At 31.4% G+C, this 15701-nt stretch overlaps 2 protein-coding genes across 6 annotated transcripts in view; both read right to left on the reverse strand.

Annotated features, from left to right (window-relative positions):
• The window catches only part of LOC108752381 (odorant receptor 85b-like), a 5247-nt gene extending 272 nt beyond the window's left edge, over positions 1-4975 (reverse strand). Inside the window, exons 1-5 of the mRNA XM_018493183.1 lie at positions 4719-4975; positions 3996-4347; positions 2202-2432; positions 2015-2128; positions 420-575 (exon numbers count right to left, since the gene is read on the reverse strand). Of these exons, the coding sequence (XP_018348685.1) occupies positions 420-575; positions 2015-2128; positions 2202-2432; positions 3996-4347; positions 4719-4975 (1110 nt within the window). The remainder of the gene's footprint in view (positions 1-419; positions 576-2014; positions 2129-2201; positions 2433-3995; positions 4348-4718) is intronic.
• Positions 4976-7722: 2747 nt separating this feature from the next.
• The window catches only part of LOC108752612 (electron transfer flavoprotein-ubiquinone oxidoreductase, mitochondrial), an 8345-nt gene continuing 366 nt past the window's right edge, over positions 7723-15701 (reverse strand). Inside the window, exons 2-8 of one of the 5 annotated variants that reach the window (XM_018493571.1) lie at positions 14556-14658; positions 14135-14483; positions 13732-14038; positions 13398-13639; positions 12928-13322; positions 12602-12823; positions 7723-8602 (exon numbers count right to left, since the gene is read on the reverse strand). In XM_018493571.1, the coding sequence (XP_018349073.1) occupies positions 8439-8602; positions 12602-12823; positions 12928-13322; positions 13398-13639; positions 13732-14038; positions 14135-14483; positions 14556-14658 (1782 nt within the window). In that variant the 3' untranslated portion in view covers positions 7723-8438. The other 4 variants (XM_018493572.1, XM_018493573.1, XM_018493575.1 and 1 more) reach the window with 4 other exon arrangements.

Below are 15701 nucleotides of genomic sequence, written 5' to 3' on the forward strand. Positions count from 1 at the left end.
AAGAATTCGATTCTTTACAAAAAATTCTCTTACTAATAATAAAAGTTATTAATTAAGTTATAGTGATACTTTGTAATACCTAATCCTAGAACACACATATAGATGTGTCTCTCAGACCCAATTCGCTTGCTCCATATACGAAGAAAAGAAGAGTGTTATTTTATAACTTAACAGTATAAAAATTTTTGACATCAACTTATGTAAGTAGATTCCTAAATCTCAGAGCTTTAAAATAAAAAAAAGAGAGTCTAAAAATATTAATCTAAACCAAAGTTATAACCTATCCAAGTTACAATGGGTCTTTCAGACCCATGGCGTGTTTTCAGAATATTTCGGAAGGTGTGTTCTAGGGGTTAAGTATTATATTTAAATCGTATTACTGCTATCGTTCAAAAAAACGGAAATCTCAAAATTCTTACGCTTGTAAAACCCTCCAGAGATAAATCTACGAATTTTCCGGCTGTCATTGTCAATTCCTTCTGCGATCTCATTATCAATAACAACAAGATCTTACTTTGCTTAGGTTTTAACTTGTACCAAAATGAATCATATGCCGCCCGATTTATAGACTTGCTCTAAGACAAAGTGAGAAATAAAGTATTAAAAAATTTATAAAGTATATTCGCCCTTACTGAAATGAACTATTGGAAAACCAATAATCACTATTGGATTTTAATAATGATTACTCGCTCTTTAATAGTGAGTATTTATTATCCAATAATCGGCATATATTAACATAAAATGTTAAATAACTCATAAACTATTAATTTTTCGATAATCGTACCTTAATATTTTTATGAACAGAGTAATAAGATCAATTGGTGAAAAGAAAACACATACATAGTTGCTTAAAAAAATATGTATGTAAAATGAATAATTTTTAAAATAAGCAACTATGTGTTTTCTTTCCAGCAATTGATTTCATTATTCTGTTAATAAAAGTATTAAAATACTATTATCCAAAAAATTAATAGTTTACGAGTTATTTTATAACATTAACATTTTATGTCAATATGTGCCACAATAAAATATAAAATATCTCGTAAACTATTGGTTTTTTAATATCTCCATCTTAATATTTTTACATGCGGAATCTTTTTGATGCCTCCACCTAAAATAAGAGAATAGAATAAACAATGCGACTAAAATACATCCCTCTTGAAGCCGTTCCACTTTCATTTGAAACGTTTTTTTATATCACTAAAAATAAGTGAAATATTCAAGATGTTCGATTTAAGTGAACCACCCTGTGTGTGTGTGTGTGTGTGCATACATATATATATATATATATATATATATAGTATATCAGTAACACTGAATTAATTAATTTTTCAATAATTATCTAATAGTTTTCCCAATAATCTAATAGTAGTTCTTCTCAATTTTACAAAAAAACTATGACTGAATAATCAAGTATAATAGTTTCTTTAATAGTCCATTTCCGTAAGAGCGTTCGACAATTCTGTAAATGCGACAGCTTAATGTTTATTTCTTCGCATAAATCAGCTATTTATTTCTTACATCATTTACATCAACGCGATCACAAAATCGATTCCTCTTATCCAGCTTATCTATTATAAAATATACTGACCAAACCCGATATGGCCTATCTAAGCGTTGCTGAATCTAATTCGAAAACAGGTATAATCAGATTTAATAAAATAGGAAACATTACTGAACATTAATTGAAAATATGAGACACATTTTAATTTTTACGGGTGCAGGTACAGTAAAGATTTAAATATTCATGTAAATATGAGCAGCAAGACTATATTAAGTACTAGGCCATATTGGATACAGTTAAGCCTAAAATACATAAAAGCACAAGCAAGGAAGAGACTAATAGATTTCAATCTATCAGAAACAGTGTTATACCTATACTGCGTAATATATATATATATAGGGTTTGGTAATATAAAATCTATATTCCCTATTCCTATTGTCTGTACTTTTCATTATGTATTAAGCTTTCCCTTACGATATGAAACTGATCTTTCTCTTTTCTTTTTCTCACCTTGGAAGTGAGATATTCGCCACTGAAGCAAAGTATAAAAGCTTCTAAATTCACGACGGCATAATAAGGTATAATCTTTACCATCAGAATATTTCCATCATGAGTGCCAAACGACTACGATTCAGAGACGAGATCCTTCGAACAAATCGCAAAATTCTGTTTGAAACAAGTTTGTCAGGTTACTCACAGTTACAATTACGAATCCGAGGAAGCAAATAACGAATGTGTTTAAGAGAAATTGCATCAACGCCATATAACAGAACACATCCTCAATACTGTCTGCGAAGGCAATAATCCTTTGATGTCTACTCACGATAGATCTCAATAAGATTATATGCGAGTCGTATTTGTTCTCGGCTACAGGAATTTCCAACAATTCGTGACATATTATGTCAATTTGACCGGCAACATGAAGTATCTAAAAGTGATGATTTAGAATTGTCCCAAGGGCTATAATATATAATCTGTCAACTTCTAGAGATCATTTAAGGGCGCACATTAGGGATCTACTTAACTCAAATATTAGCACTCAAATTCCTTGGATGATATAAAACTAATTTTCGTTGTAAAATGTAAAGATTTATTACAATATTAAGGCAATCAAATAAAATATAACGATATAGCGAACGAAAAATTCAGACATTGAAATCAGCTAACATGTATCAATAATCATCATGATTGATGGAAGCACTTCTTCCATCAATTGTAAAACCAGACAATGGAAGCTCTATTTATAAAATTTTTTGAACTCGAATCGAACCCACTCGCAAACAACCACCTACTGCATTGCTGCGTTCGACAGAAATTTCTTGCCTTTTAGATTCGTCATGTCTTCAAAAATGTGAAAATCGCATGGCAATAAGTCTGGGTTGTAAGTCCGGGTGCTTCAGCATTTCCCACTGAAATCAGGCAATTTCCACATCTTTGAAGAGCTGTATCCCGATTCTGTATTTTTAACGACAGTGTTGATATTATTATATTGCCGTTGCTCAGATATTATACATGATAAAAAAGCGCAACGACAACATAATGATATCGAACTATATAACTATAGTTAAGAATTACAAAATCGGGGTACACTAAAGAAGAATCTGAAAGGCAAGAAATTATCAGCAGTACAGGAGACTATATTTGCGAGTAAATTCGATCCCAGGAATTTTATGAACAGGACATCTGTCATCTAGTTTTACGATGGAAGAAGCCTTGCCCCCAACTACGATTATTAATATGTTAGTTGATTTCAATGTCTGAATTTTTCATCCGTTTCATTTCATTTAACTGCCCTAATAGTATCGCGTGTATTAATAATGCTAATATAATATTATATTAACGTTTAAAAAATATATATATGTATAAAATAATAAATAATAAGTATCCCTACAGCGCGAAATATTGCAGCAATATCGTGGCAATATTTAATAGTGCGCAATGCTGTAATTTTAATATTTTGCAAGAAATATTAAAATATATTATTGCCCATATAAGTAAGTATGCGACTCCGCCACGAGATGGACACGATTTTTATAAGAAGAAAACACCCAGAAGTTCTATCAGAGAAAGCGTATCGAGTTGGTAAATCTCCTGGAGATTCCCAAGCTCTTTCGAAGTGTGCCTTCTGATTCTCAAAAAAAGCTGTTTTTTTTTGCTCATAATTTTGCTCATAAGTTTGTATTTTGGAATGTAATACTAATAATGAATAATATTTTAGCAAATAAAATATTGCATAATGTTGCAACAATATATTTGCAATATTTGTCTAAACATTGTAGTAATATTGCAGACTATTGCAGCAATGCTCTATTTTAGCAAAGAAATATTTTAGTGCAATAATATTGCAGTAATATTTTATGAAATTTGGAATTTTTTAAAGTAATATTGCTGATGTCGTTGCAATATTTCGTGATGTAGGAATAAAATAGTGATTAAAATTGGGCTCTTGTCAAGAAAAAACGCAACATTCTTTGGTACGGAACCAACTTACTAACGTTACAATAAGAGCATTCAACATTCCCGCTAAAAGTGCCAATGTGAATTGCACAAAAAATTGCGTGACCACAACAATTTCATAAATCGGCGACGCATCAAATTCAGACGGCAATTTCATTTTGACAATAAGCTGCTTCTCTTCGACAAGTTGCTCAGAACCCATAGTCTTTTGAACGATCATGTTACCTGCCCCAAACAAAAGTAACACGACAGTATATGTACCAATGCTGTATTTTGAAATTCGATGAGACAAAATCGCTTTGCTTATCATCAGCTGCATTTTTGAGTGATTAGAGGAACACTCATTCCAGTCTTCGACAATCCTCGCAAGCATGTCATAAATAATACTGGATAACATGTAGATATATAACACAATATACGCATACAGACAATTAGTATATAAATTAAAACTAGTAGCAAAACTAATTTCTAAAAAATTATAAATTATAAATTAATTTTCCAAAAAATAAAATTACATTTGAAAGGATTTTAATTTCTATTTAAAGAAACGTATCTAAGGCAATAATCTATCGCGCGATGTAACATACTCAATATTGAACTTTTTACAATCAAGTATCAAATTAACTAACTTTTTCACAAATTAACACATTCAACTTTAAATTTGAAAAAATTAAGATATAGCCATAAATATAAAAAAATATTTATGTGTCCACCCGTCCCTCATTTGTCAGTTGACGACATCTCCAACGAATCTTACCGTCCGTTCAGCCAAAGGAGGCTCATTTTTAGAAACAATAAGCTGTTCGACAAACACAGACTCAAAGAATCCATGAGATTTGGTAGAGTATCGGAACCGATATGAGTGAAGAGATGCCAGTACTGTAAGAACTGCCAGGTGGTCATCGTCGTCGTCCAAATGATGCGCATTAAGAATCTGTATGACGAATGTGGCCAAACGCCGATCATCCGTAAAGTAAATTCCATCAAATTGTCAACAGTGCTCGTAGGTATCATCTTTTTTTTCTTTATCCGTGCTTCTCAATTAATTGATCAATTCCAACAATTGTTACAGCCGCAGTCACCAGCTATTCTTCCGTTTAACCGACGTAGCAATTCTATCGCAATTCTTGTAGAAAAGAAGATGAACCTCTTCTTATTGTGATCAGCTGTGAGTCACGTATTCCAGACAGTAATATCGGATAGAATCGCGCAGCTAGCTAAACGCTATGCTATATTATAAAAACTTTCCACTAGGTTGACTTCATAGAAGCAGCGGATAAAGTGCTGCTTTATGCAGAATGACTGCTGTCGAACTGCAATTACCGAAGACCATTATATGAAGCGCACGTAAATGTGTAACGACTACTTGGACGATCAGCGGAGAAAGGGACAATCAGAGGTAAAAGCAATCACACGTACTTCGTGTATTATATTGTTCGCAACACAGTCGAGATCACGAGATGTTTACTTTAAAAATACACAACCGTAATTTATCAAATTGTTACGCGGAATCACGTGGAAAATTAAAATACAATTGTTCACAGATAATGAAATATAATGGTCAACTATAATAGTTCAATTTGTTGCGTCGAGTCAGCTATACATCATGGAGGACTCGCTCGAGCGACAGTGTCGCATCAGTCACTTGATCGTTTCACTCCGACAGGTTAATATTTCAAAACCATTTTTAAAATATATATATCCGAGATTAATCAAACAAAATATAAACTTTATGCTTTGTCCAAACAAACACATATTATATATTATTATTTTTCTCCTTCTTTCTGTATAAATGTAACTTCTGTGTGAAGAAATAACTTTTCAGAAAGTATCCGTTCGACTTCGAATGAAAGTCTGCCACAATATAAGTAAATAAACATCACTGAGTTAGCATAAATTTACGGCTGTGAAAATTCCAGTATGGAATCCGTCCGATTCCACGATGATGTAACGTGACAATTTTACAACGCGCATGTAGCGGCAGCGGCAATCGTTACCTCCGCTCCTAAAGTTACATCACATAATAAATTTTATCCGTATCAGTGGCACTGGATGTGTCACTTCCGAACGAGAGCAGACACAAGATTCGGTCGTATCTCATGTAAATGTATGCACTGCAGTCGTTTTGAAGAGAAACATATCGCGCAAAACAATCCTTTCAGAAGAACGCAATGATGGATGTCATTCCCGTTATATTTCTTCAACTTTCGAATAAAAATAGGAGAAAAATATCGTGCATGTAATGTAAAAATTATAATATGAATGTCCTCGATGAAAATCGACTCGATTCCATGCTCGACGAAAAATTGCAACAATATTTCCACGTTGCATATACTTGCTGCACATTTTGCAAGTCGAGCAGTTTTTCGCTTGATATTATTAAATTCACTTTTCGAAAAGATAACCACTCGAAATAAATCGTAGATAAGTATAGCAACTTACAGATATTCACTCGTTTCAAAGTGTGTTATAATCATTCCTATAAATCATCCTTGCAGTTAAGTTATTGCAAATTGCAGACGTTTGGTCAGCATCCGTGGTCTCATAGGAAATCATAATGCCTGCAGGTAGAAAGGTGTTGCGGACAAATACGAAATAATACGAGCCATAAAAATTTACGCGCGCTTTGGGACGCGAATTTCAGTAGAAAAGCAAGATTGAACAATATCAACAATATCAAGTGAATGAGAAAATGTGTTTTATTCATAAATCTAGAATAAAAAAGTCAGCGTATTTATACTGAATACAAAAATTTCGAAATAAATGTATTTCTAAATTCTGTACATATTTTTGTAGTCAAATTATACTTATTTTAACTGTTGAACTTTATATTTAGCAACATAAAAATCAACTTTTTGAATTTAATGTTTAAAATTTCAATATAATTGAGAGAATCATGATTTTTTTCCCAATGAATTATAGAGCTCGAGTTTTAAAAAATCTGATTAAATATAAAAAATAGAAATTTAAAGGGTATCAAAGGATTTATTTCATAAAAATCATATAGAATACACCACAGCTTCATATTTTTGTTATATAAAAATTTTTTTTAAAACAATATTTCTATTTTAATCGCGAGTGATGATATACATTCCGTAGAACTTTTAAGATATTGAAACCTCAAGAAAAACTAAATAAAAAGTTTTTACTTAAGGGAATTAAACCCTCCATTGCTCTCGCTCAACAAACAAACATTAGTGCTCTCGTATGAACGTCGCGCCGCGTCTATTATGTATTAGTGTAATGCTCAGTGTAATGTTAATCACTAAGACACAGTCTTGTAAAAGCCAAAGGCTTTAAAATATCGACTGATTTTTCGATCTGTAACAGTTACTCAGATTTGATAACAGTATGATTGTACGTATTTGCTCTCGTCATGAGCATTTGCTTCATACGGGAGTAATGGTGGGTTGAAGAATTTTTACATATCGCCGCCATTATCTAAAAGAATATTGAATCTAGAGAAAAGTTATGGATTATTATTGCGAAAAAGGACGCAGGTATGTAATAGCAAAGGTAAAAATCACATTTCATGATAATAACTTGGATGATATATATATATATTACAATTCGTTTCTAAGTATAAAAATATAATATAATATACAAATTGATCATTTATACAAACTCTATCAAAAATAGTAACAACAACACTATTACGCAAATACTTTAGAAATATTTCTTTTATGTCCAAGAAAAATTTATTACTTTATGTAATAAAAACTTCTCGCAAAAAGAGAGAATATAAAGATATTTTCCATATTTTCAAATTAATGTGATTGTCACCAAGTGTTATTTTCCCATTTCAATGATACACACATTTCAATAAATATTATCCGAACCAAGGATATATCTTGTAAGTTGTCCCAATGATTAAAGAATTATATATATACAAAATGTTAAAAAATCATTCAACATTTATATGATAGATAATACACACTATATGCTGAATAAAAAAATCTAATAACCAAAGATCGAAATCTTAATCGTTTCTGAGATATAAACAACTTAAATCTTCACATTGTATGCGACACATAAAAGAATAAGTTATGATACAAAAACAATAAGTTAACATACAAAATTGTTTAAATTTTAGCTTTCGATCTATATTCAGTAAAGCTTCTTTACTCAGTATGATACTGAATCATTTTTTAACACGCTGTATGTATATAGATATGTATAATGTCATTAATCGGTATGTACCTGTGCGCGAGCATGGACGAAAAGATAGATCATTTGTTTTTATCAAGAAATTAATCCGTATAATTGTATTGATTCATTTGAATGGAAAATAATTGCACTATTCGTGTAGTGTATTTCAATGACTACAATTGTATTATTAAAACACGCCATCAAAAACATAATTACGTCCATGCATTTCATCGAAAAGCGTTTCAAATATTGAACCATAAAACAATGTAGACCATCGAATATTTACGCAATCGATCAATCAATGAGTTAATCGATTAACATTATATATTTACATGCCGTTGTAAGCTGGCCCACCGCCACCCTCTGGCACGACCCAATTGATGTTCTGACTCGGGTCTTTGATGTCGCAGGTCTTACAGTGAATGCAATTCTGTGCATTGATTTGCAATCTTTCGCCATCTCCGCTTTCCAGCGGCACGAATTCGTAGACACCTAAAATCAGATTGCACACACTTGTTTTTGAATTGCAAAATAAACTGCCCTCACTTATCTTCCGATGGAGGGTTAGAGATACATCCAGAAACCACCATCTCCTAGCTGCACGAAAATTATTACCGATTCTAATAACATAAGTAACTAACTTATGTGTTCTTGTCGATCCGATTTATGTATTCTTGGAAACCATTTGACTGCTCTACGAAAATGCTAATAATGTCGCAATGCGCAGGATGATTTATTCAGCGCGATTTATTCAGCAGGCACATACATCCTCAGCACTCTACGGAGTGTGAAATTTACGTCGCGAAGGTCACACCGTGCCCTCAGCCAGACAGTCGATAACCTGGTCCCCACTATCTTCCAGACGATGCAGCAATTCTATAAGGAAGCTCCCAGAATTCCTCTCTGATACCCCGACTCGCCAGTTTCATGAAAGGAAACAGGAAGACGCATCCTAAAGACGCGAAAAGGAAAAGTATGGGAACGAAGAAAAAATACATTGTAAAAATCAAAGGTAGATGTTCAAGAAACAATGATAAAAAGGCACATAAATTTATCTGATTCGAAGGTGTATATATAATACAATAGGATATATACGATGTCCACAAGCCATAAAGTTTAAATTAACAAAAATGCCCGTTGTTATAATGTTATAGCATTGATTGTAATTTTATATAAATAATATATATATATATATAATTTTGTATAAACAATATAAATTTAAATTGATAAGGAAATTTTGAAGATTTAATGAAATAATAAAATTGTTCTTGTCAATTAAATTTCATATAAATTTTATTCTACTAGTTTAATTTAGTTCTAGATTTGCACAAAAATTAAATTTTTTAAAAGATATTTAACCGTAAAAAGATTACGGAAAGTTAACTATAAAAAAAGTCAAACTTAAATTCATTGACAATTTGTAAATTAATTCATAGGTCATGGTCATTCGTTTATAATAACACACACATTAAATTTACAGTAATTATAGTAATTCTGTATGCCTTGTACATATAGAAATTACATTTTATTGTAATTTTAACGTAAAACTTATATTTAATAGTAAAGTAAAAATATTCAAATAAAAAGTAAAATTTTTGAACATTATCAGATTAACAACAATATAAATATTATAATTCATTTCCTTTATGAGAACATTATTTATTACTTATTAAACGTATTTATTAAATTGTTTATTACAAGTAGCAATAGTTACGTTAGCGAAAAAAAACAATTCCTGCACACCTAGTGATCACAACTGATGGACACGTATTTGGTGATATGACGGATTCGCGCTTTTTCGACGATTTTTATAAATAATATTTCGTTAATTATTGCAAAAATTGCACAAACTTTTTTAATTCAGTTTAGTCCGGTCTATTTGCCCACGAACATTACCGGTAGACTTATCAAACATTCTGTATATATACATATATAAAATATGTATTCTACTATAAGTAAATTAAAAAAAATTGTTAACAGATTTGATTATTGGAGCACTTCTATTATTGCGAGATTAATACAATATATAGGGAGATTCTTAAGGAACAAAGAGAGAAGAAATAAATCGACGGTGAGATTGGCTGGGCTACAGGGCGTTGTTCGATTTTGGAGATTGAGCTTGGTCCGGGGTTGTCTAGCCATGCGGGGGTTGTCCGGGTAGCTCAGGTTCAAGGACACAACGATCGATAAACCCCCGACAAGACTGAAAAAAGGGGGAGAGGAGGCAGACGTGACTCGAGAGCGGAAGTGGAAGGAACTGGATTGTCTACAGATTACGAAAATTTATTGCGAATGAAATTGATCTCTCTTGATAATATTCTACAAATATTAAATAATTTTGCATCAGATAAATTTTTCGTAAAAAACAATGGAATGTTTAAATAATTAATAAAATTATATGGAAAATGAGCATGTTAAAAATTCAATAGACTCGCACAACAAATATAATGCATTTACTTTTGCAGAAAATTTTAATGACAAATTGAAATTTAACTTTTATTAATAAATATATAGTTTATTATCAATAAATATATAAACAATTTAATGTTTGGAAAAAATGCAAAAAATTGCTTTAAAATTATCTGTTAAATATCTAAAGCTACGGTTCACTTGATGCTATAAATGTTTCGAAGCATTTTTTATTACATTAAGTATGATCAATTAATAAAATTCTTTCCTCCGATTGATCAATCAAAAGCTTCAAAACATTTATAACGCTAAGTGGACCGCCTAAAAATGAAATAGAACACAAACAGTATAAAATTACGCAAGATAGATATATCAAACTCTACAATGCGATAAGTATATTACTTATTTATTCTCATTATAATAAATAATTTTTCCGTATGAACTAACAGAATAATATCACTAATGGATAAATTGAGTACTTATAGCAATTAATAAAAGGAAGATATTGTATGAAAAAAATATTACATTATAATTTTCAAATCATATAATCGAATGAATAAAAATAATCACGAAAAAACTGTACTACATATAATCATTAATAAATGTGTGTGTGTGTGTGTGTGTGTGTGTGTGTGTGTGTGTGCGCGCGCGCGCGTGTGCGTGTGCGTGTGCGTGTGTGTGTGTGTGAGAGAGAGAGAGAAATCATTATTAATATAATAATTGATTAATAGTTTAAAAACAATTTTTTAAATTATTTATTTAATATAAACAACATTTTTAATATTTTTCAGTTTTATTCAGTAAATAAATTTGAATGTAATCTTGATATATAAAAATATTTATGTTTCCGCGCATTTATCCATTCGGTGAATTTATATCTCGCGAAAAAATATATATTTCTAGACACGGGAATAATACATAAAAAAATATACATTTATAGATTTATCTTATTATCCATTTTCTTGATTTTAAAAATGTATTTTCATATATTTCTTAATATATTTTTTTTATTTAATACATTAATTTCTGTCAAAAACTGTGACACTGAAAAATTTGAAATACCCTTAACCTTAATATTAAACAAAAAAAAAATATATATATATATATCTAACTCAAGTGTGTGAAAGAAAACAAAACAGCTAAAAATTCACATAAAAACTAAATATAAAAAAAATAGAAGATAATAAGATAAATCTATAAACGTATATTTTTCCATATATTATTCCTGAATCTAGAAATGTATATTTTTAATAAAATAAATTCATCAAATGCCCGAGAATATAAATATTTTATATATAGATACTTGATAAATATCCTGTTTAGGGGAATTCTTCTCTAATGACCTTGATCTTGACATACAATATGTTGCCAAGGTTATGACTCTGAGTGATCTCCAACAAGTTTTAGCCATCGGTCGTTAATCGTTAAAAAGTTATTAACAAAAAAAGTTTAAAAAATAACGTTTTCTTTCTACTATATATATTAAAAACTATTCTATTAGTATATCCTTCCTTACTTACGTAATGACTTTCTACGCGAAGCGAGTTCCACCCCATCTCGCAAGGTTGCTTCGTGTGGAAGTCGTACGCTTATAAACAGGGGGGAAAATGGGATGGGAGTCGCTTCGCACACACATGCAGTTATAAAATATATTTTAAAGCAAGAAATTTTTGTTCTATATAGTGAAAAGAGATATCATTTTTCAATCTTTCCTTCTTATAACTTAAGTAACTTTTTAACAAGTAATGAGTGGCGGCTAAAACCTATTATTACTCAAAGACAAGGTCATTGGAGGGGGCTCTCCTAAATAAAATATTTACTAGATACTTTATATATAAGATTACATTAAAATTTATTTACAAAACAACGTTTAATTAAAAAAAAATCAAATTTTCTTAGGTAAACTCGATTGCCTAACTGTCATAAATTATATTCGCATAAATTGTAATAAATATATTCTACAAATCAAAATTATCTATAAAGTTCATTAGGTCAATCTACTATGCGATTCGCAAAAATAGAATATATCTAACATTTATTAATAAAACGATAAATGTATAAACATGCAATAAACTGACTTACCAGCAGGGCAAAATCGACCTTCTGGACCAGCAAATTCAGTCAAGTTTCTCCTTACTGGAACGGTATCGTCCATCAAAGTTAAATGGGCTGGTTGATCAGCTTCGTGATTAGTACCAGTCAGAGCTACTGATGACAGAAGATCAAAAGATACCTCGTTATCTGGTTTGGGATATTCTATTGGCGTTGACTTGGCAGCCGATTTCAATTTCTTATAATCAGGACCTACGGATACACGATACGAATATAATATTTAAAATTAACGTTTGCAATATTTTTTTTTTTTTCAAGAAATCTCTTCAAAAACTTCTATATAAATCGATTTTTACCTCCATGAGATAAAGTCCACGGTTCTTTTCCGCCTAACAGCATAGAGAAACCAGAGTACATTAAACCACCGTAAAGCCCAAGAGAAGAATGGAAACTGGGCCTCATATTTCTTACGGCTTTCAATTCCTTATAGATCCAACTATTTTTTATTTTATCTGTATATGTTTTCGGCTCTATACCTTTTGTCAGTGAGATATTACTTTCTGCGTCTACGATTGCTTCGATAACGCTTTCTGCAGCCAACATGCCACTTTTCATAGCATTATGAGTTCCTTTAATTTTGGGCACGTTTAGGAAACCTGCCGTACATCCAATAAGACAACCCCCAGGGAATTGAAGTTTGGGAATAGATTGGAATCCACCTTCCACCAATGCTCTAGCACCATAAGCTATTCTAGAATTAAGAAGAACAAATGTAGAGAATATGAAACAGTATGTGCAACTAAAATTTCGAATTAAAGACATCAACCTTTTTCCTCCTTCAAATGTTGGTCTAATACTAGGATGCTGTTTAAACTTCTGAAACTCTTTGAATGGAGATAGATAGGGATTAGTATAATCCAATCCTACAACAAAGCCTACAGCAACCAAAGGTGTTTCTTCATTTAAATGATATAGAAACGATCCACCGTATGTATTTCTATTAAGTGGCCAACCAACTGTATGCTCTACTGCTCCAGGTCGATGCTTACTTGGCTCTATCTCCCAAATCTTTCAAAAATTATTTCACTTTAGAATGTAAAGCGTTTTATATTTATATAATTTTAAATTTTGTTATTATAATATAACTCGTTGATAATCACCTCTTTCAATCCAAGACCATATGTCTGCGGTTCACAATCTTTTCTGAGATTCAATTTCTTCGACAACTGTTTCGTCAAATGACCGTGACAGCCTTCTGCAAATATGGTACATTTCGCATGAAGCTCCATACCCCGTTCAAATGTATCTTTAGGTGAGCCGTCTTTAGCAATACCAACATCATTTGTAGCTACTCCTTTAACAGATCCATCTTCGTGATATAAAACTTCTGCCGCTGCATAACCAGGATATATCTCGACACCAGCAGCTTCTGCTTGTTCGCCAAGCCATGTTACTACGTGGCCTAATCTATAATTACAGAAATATAAATTTTTACAATCAGAAACAAAAATATATTGTTTACTCATTTACGAATATACAACAGTATTAAATTTCAACGATCACCTTACTATATAATTCCCATGATTGTACATTGGCATTCCCTTGAAAATAGGTATAGATATCCTCTTCTTTTCCATGAGAAATGCAAATTTATCCTCAGTAACAGGAGTATTTAACGGTGCACCTAATTCTTTCCAATTTGGAAAAAGTTCATTCAAAGCAATTGGATCTAAACAAGCGCCACTAAGGATATGTCCACCAATCGCAGATGCCTTTTCAACAAGGGTAACCCTGAATTCCTTGCCATGTTTCTCAGCCAGTCTACGAGCTTGTATAGCTGCCGATAGTCCTGCTGGACCACCACCGACAATTAGAATGTCGGTTTCGTCTACATACCTCTCCATGTTCACTTCTGGTGGATAAAACAATCTCAATTCATTAATTGTATTATTTTAGTAAATAAGAAAAATCAAAGGAAATTTACCTTTCCATCTTGAGTCTGTCTCCCTGGATTTCACTGTATAATGAGTGGTGATCTGAGGAAATTTGGCATCCGAGTAAGCCCTTTGAAATAACCTTTGCAGCCTCTGTACTGCCAAAAGTGCAACCAAAATTAAATTACAACATGCAAGTTCTCGCATTTAAATTAGAGCATTTCATTGTATACATAAGTAAATATATTCTATTTACATTAAAAGCATATTTAGATAAATAATAAATTAGTTCCAGTTATTTACTTCCAGTCATTTATACACAATTACATGTTATCGATATATCAATTACAAAATTTTAATTTTACAATTTCACGCTTCTATAAAAATTTATTTTTTCATAATATTCTCATATTTTTTCCTCTTATTTTTTATTTCAAATAAAAATACATTGAAGTTTTTATGAACTTTTAGCGCTTAATAAGAAGCCTATTCTTTTTAGTTGAACTTTAGCATCAGTTCATCTTTCTTCCTTTTCTCTCCAGGAGGAAACAGGCCAAAGTTCTCACACTTTGAGGAAAAAGAGACAAAAAATACATAATAAGTGTGGAAAGTGGATTATTAAAATGCCACAGTCCGATTCACGCTCATAACGCTTAAAAATCATTTTATCCTTGTTGTTTGTCAAATGTTAAACGAAGACAAATGGTGCTCATGAGTTGCCAGCATGAATCGAACCACGGCCTTATATATAACACGGAGAGCAAAGGGCAATCTTGTTTACATCACGTTAACGCAATCTGAGAGATAGAGAGAGAAATATCAATTGATATTCGTTAAACAAAAAATAAAGGCACCAAAAACACAAAGTAAACAACACCAACAATTTATTTCAAGTAATAAACATTTATTGATGGAGTGCGCACACGCGATTTACAATCGTAGAACGAGCGATAAAAATATTTACATACGACCGTAAATATATCTTATAATAAGACATTGAACGTCTTTTAATGACGTTACATAATATCGCGATATATTTTTATAAATCATTAATTATCTCTTGCAAAACATATCGTGTTATTGTGGTAAAACAATCGTTTGAAAACGGAGCAGTCAGTAAATTCCAAACAGTACGATTGTCATTTTCGAGTATTGTTAATCCATTGCGGTATCTATTGCGATAAGATTATACATGC

This window comes from Trachymyrmex septentrionalis, unplaced genomic scaffold (genome assembly GCF_001594115.1).
Source record: "Trachymyrmex septentrionalis isolate Tsep2-gDNA-1 unplaced genomic scaffold, Tsep1.0 scaffold60, whole genome shotgun sequence".
NCBI classification, from domain to species: domain Eukaryota; kingdom Metazoa; phylum Arthropoda; class Insecta; order Hymenoptera; family Formicidae; genus Trachymyrmex; species Trachymyrmex septentrionalis.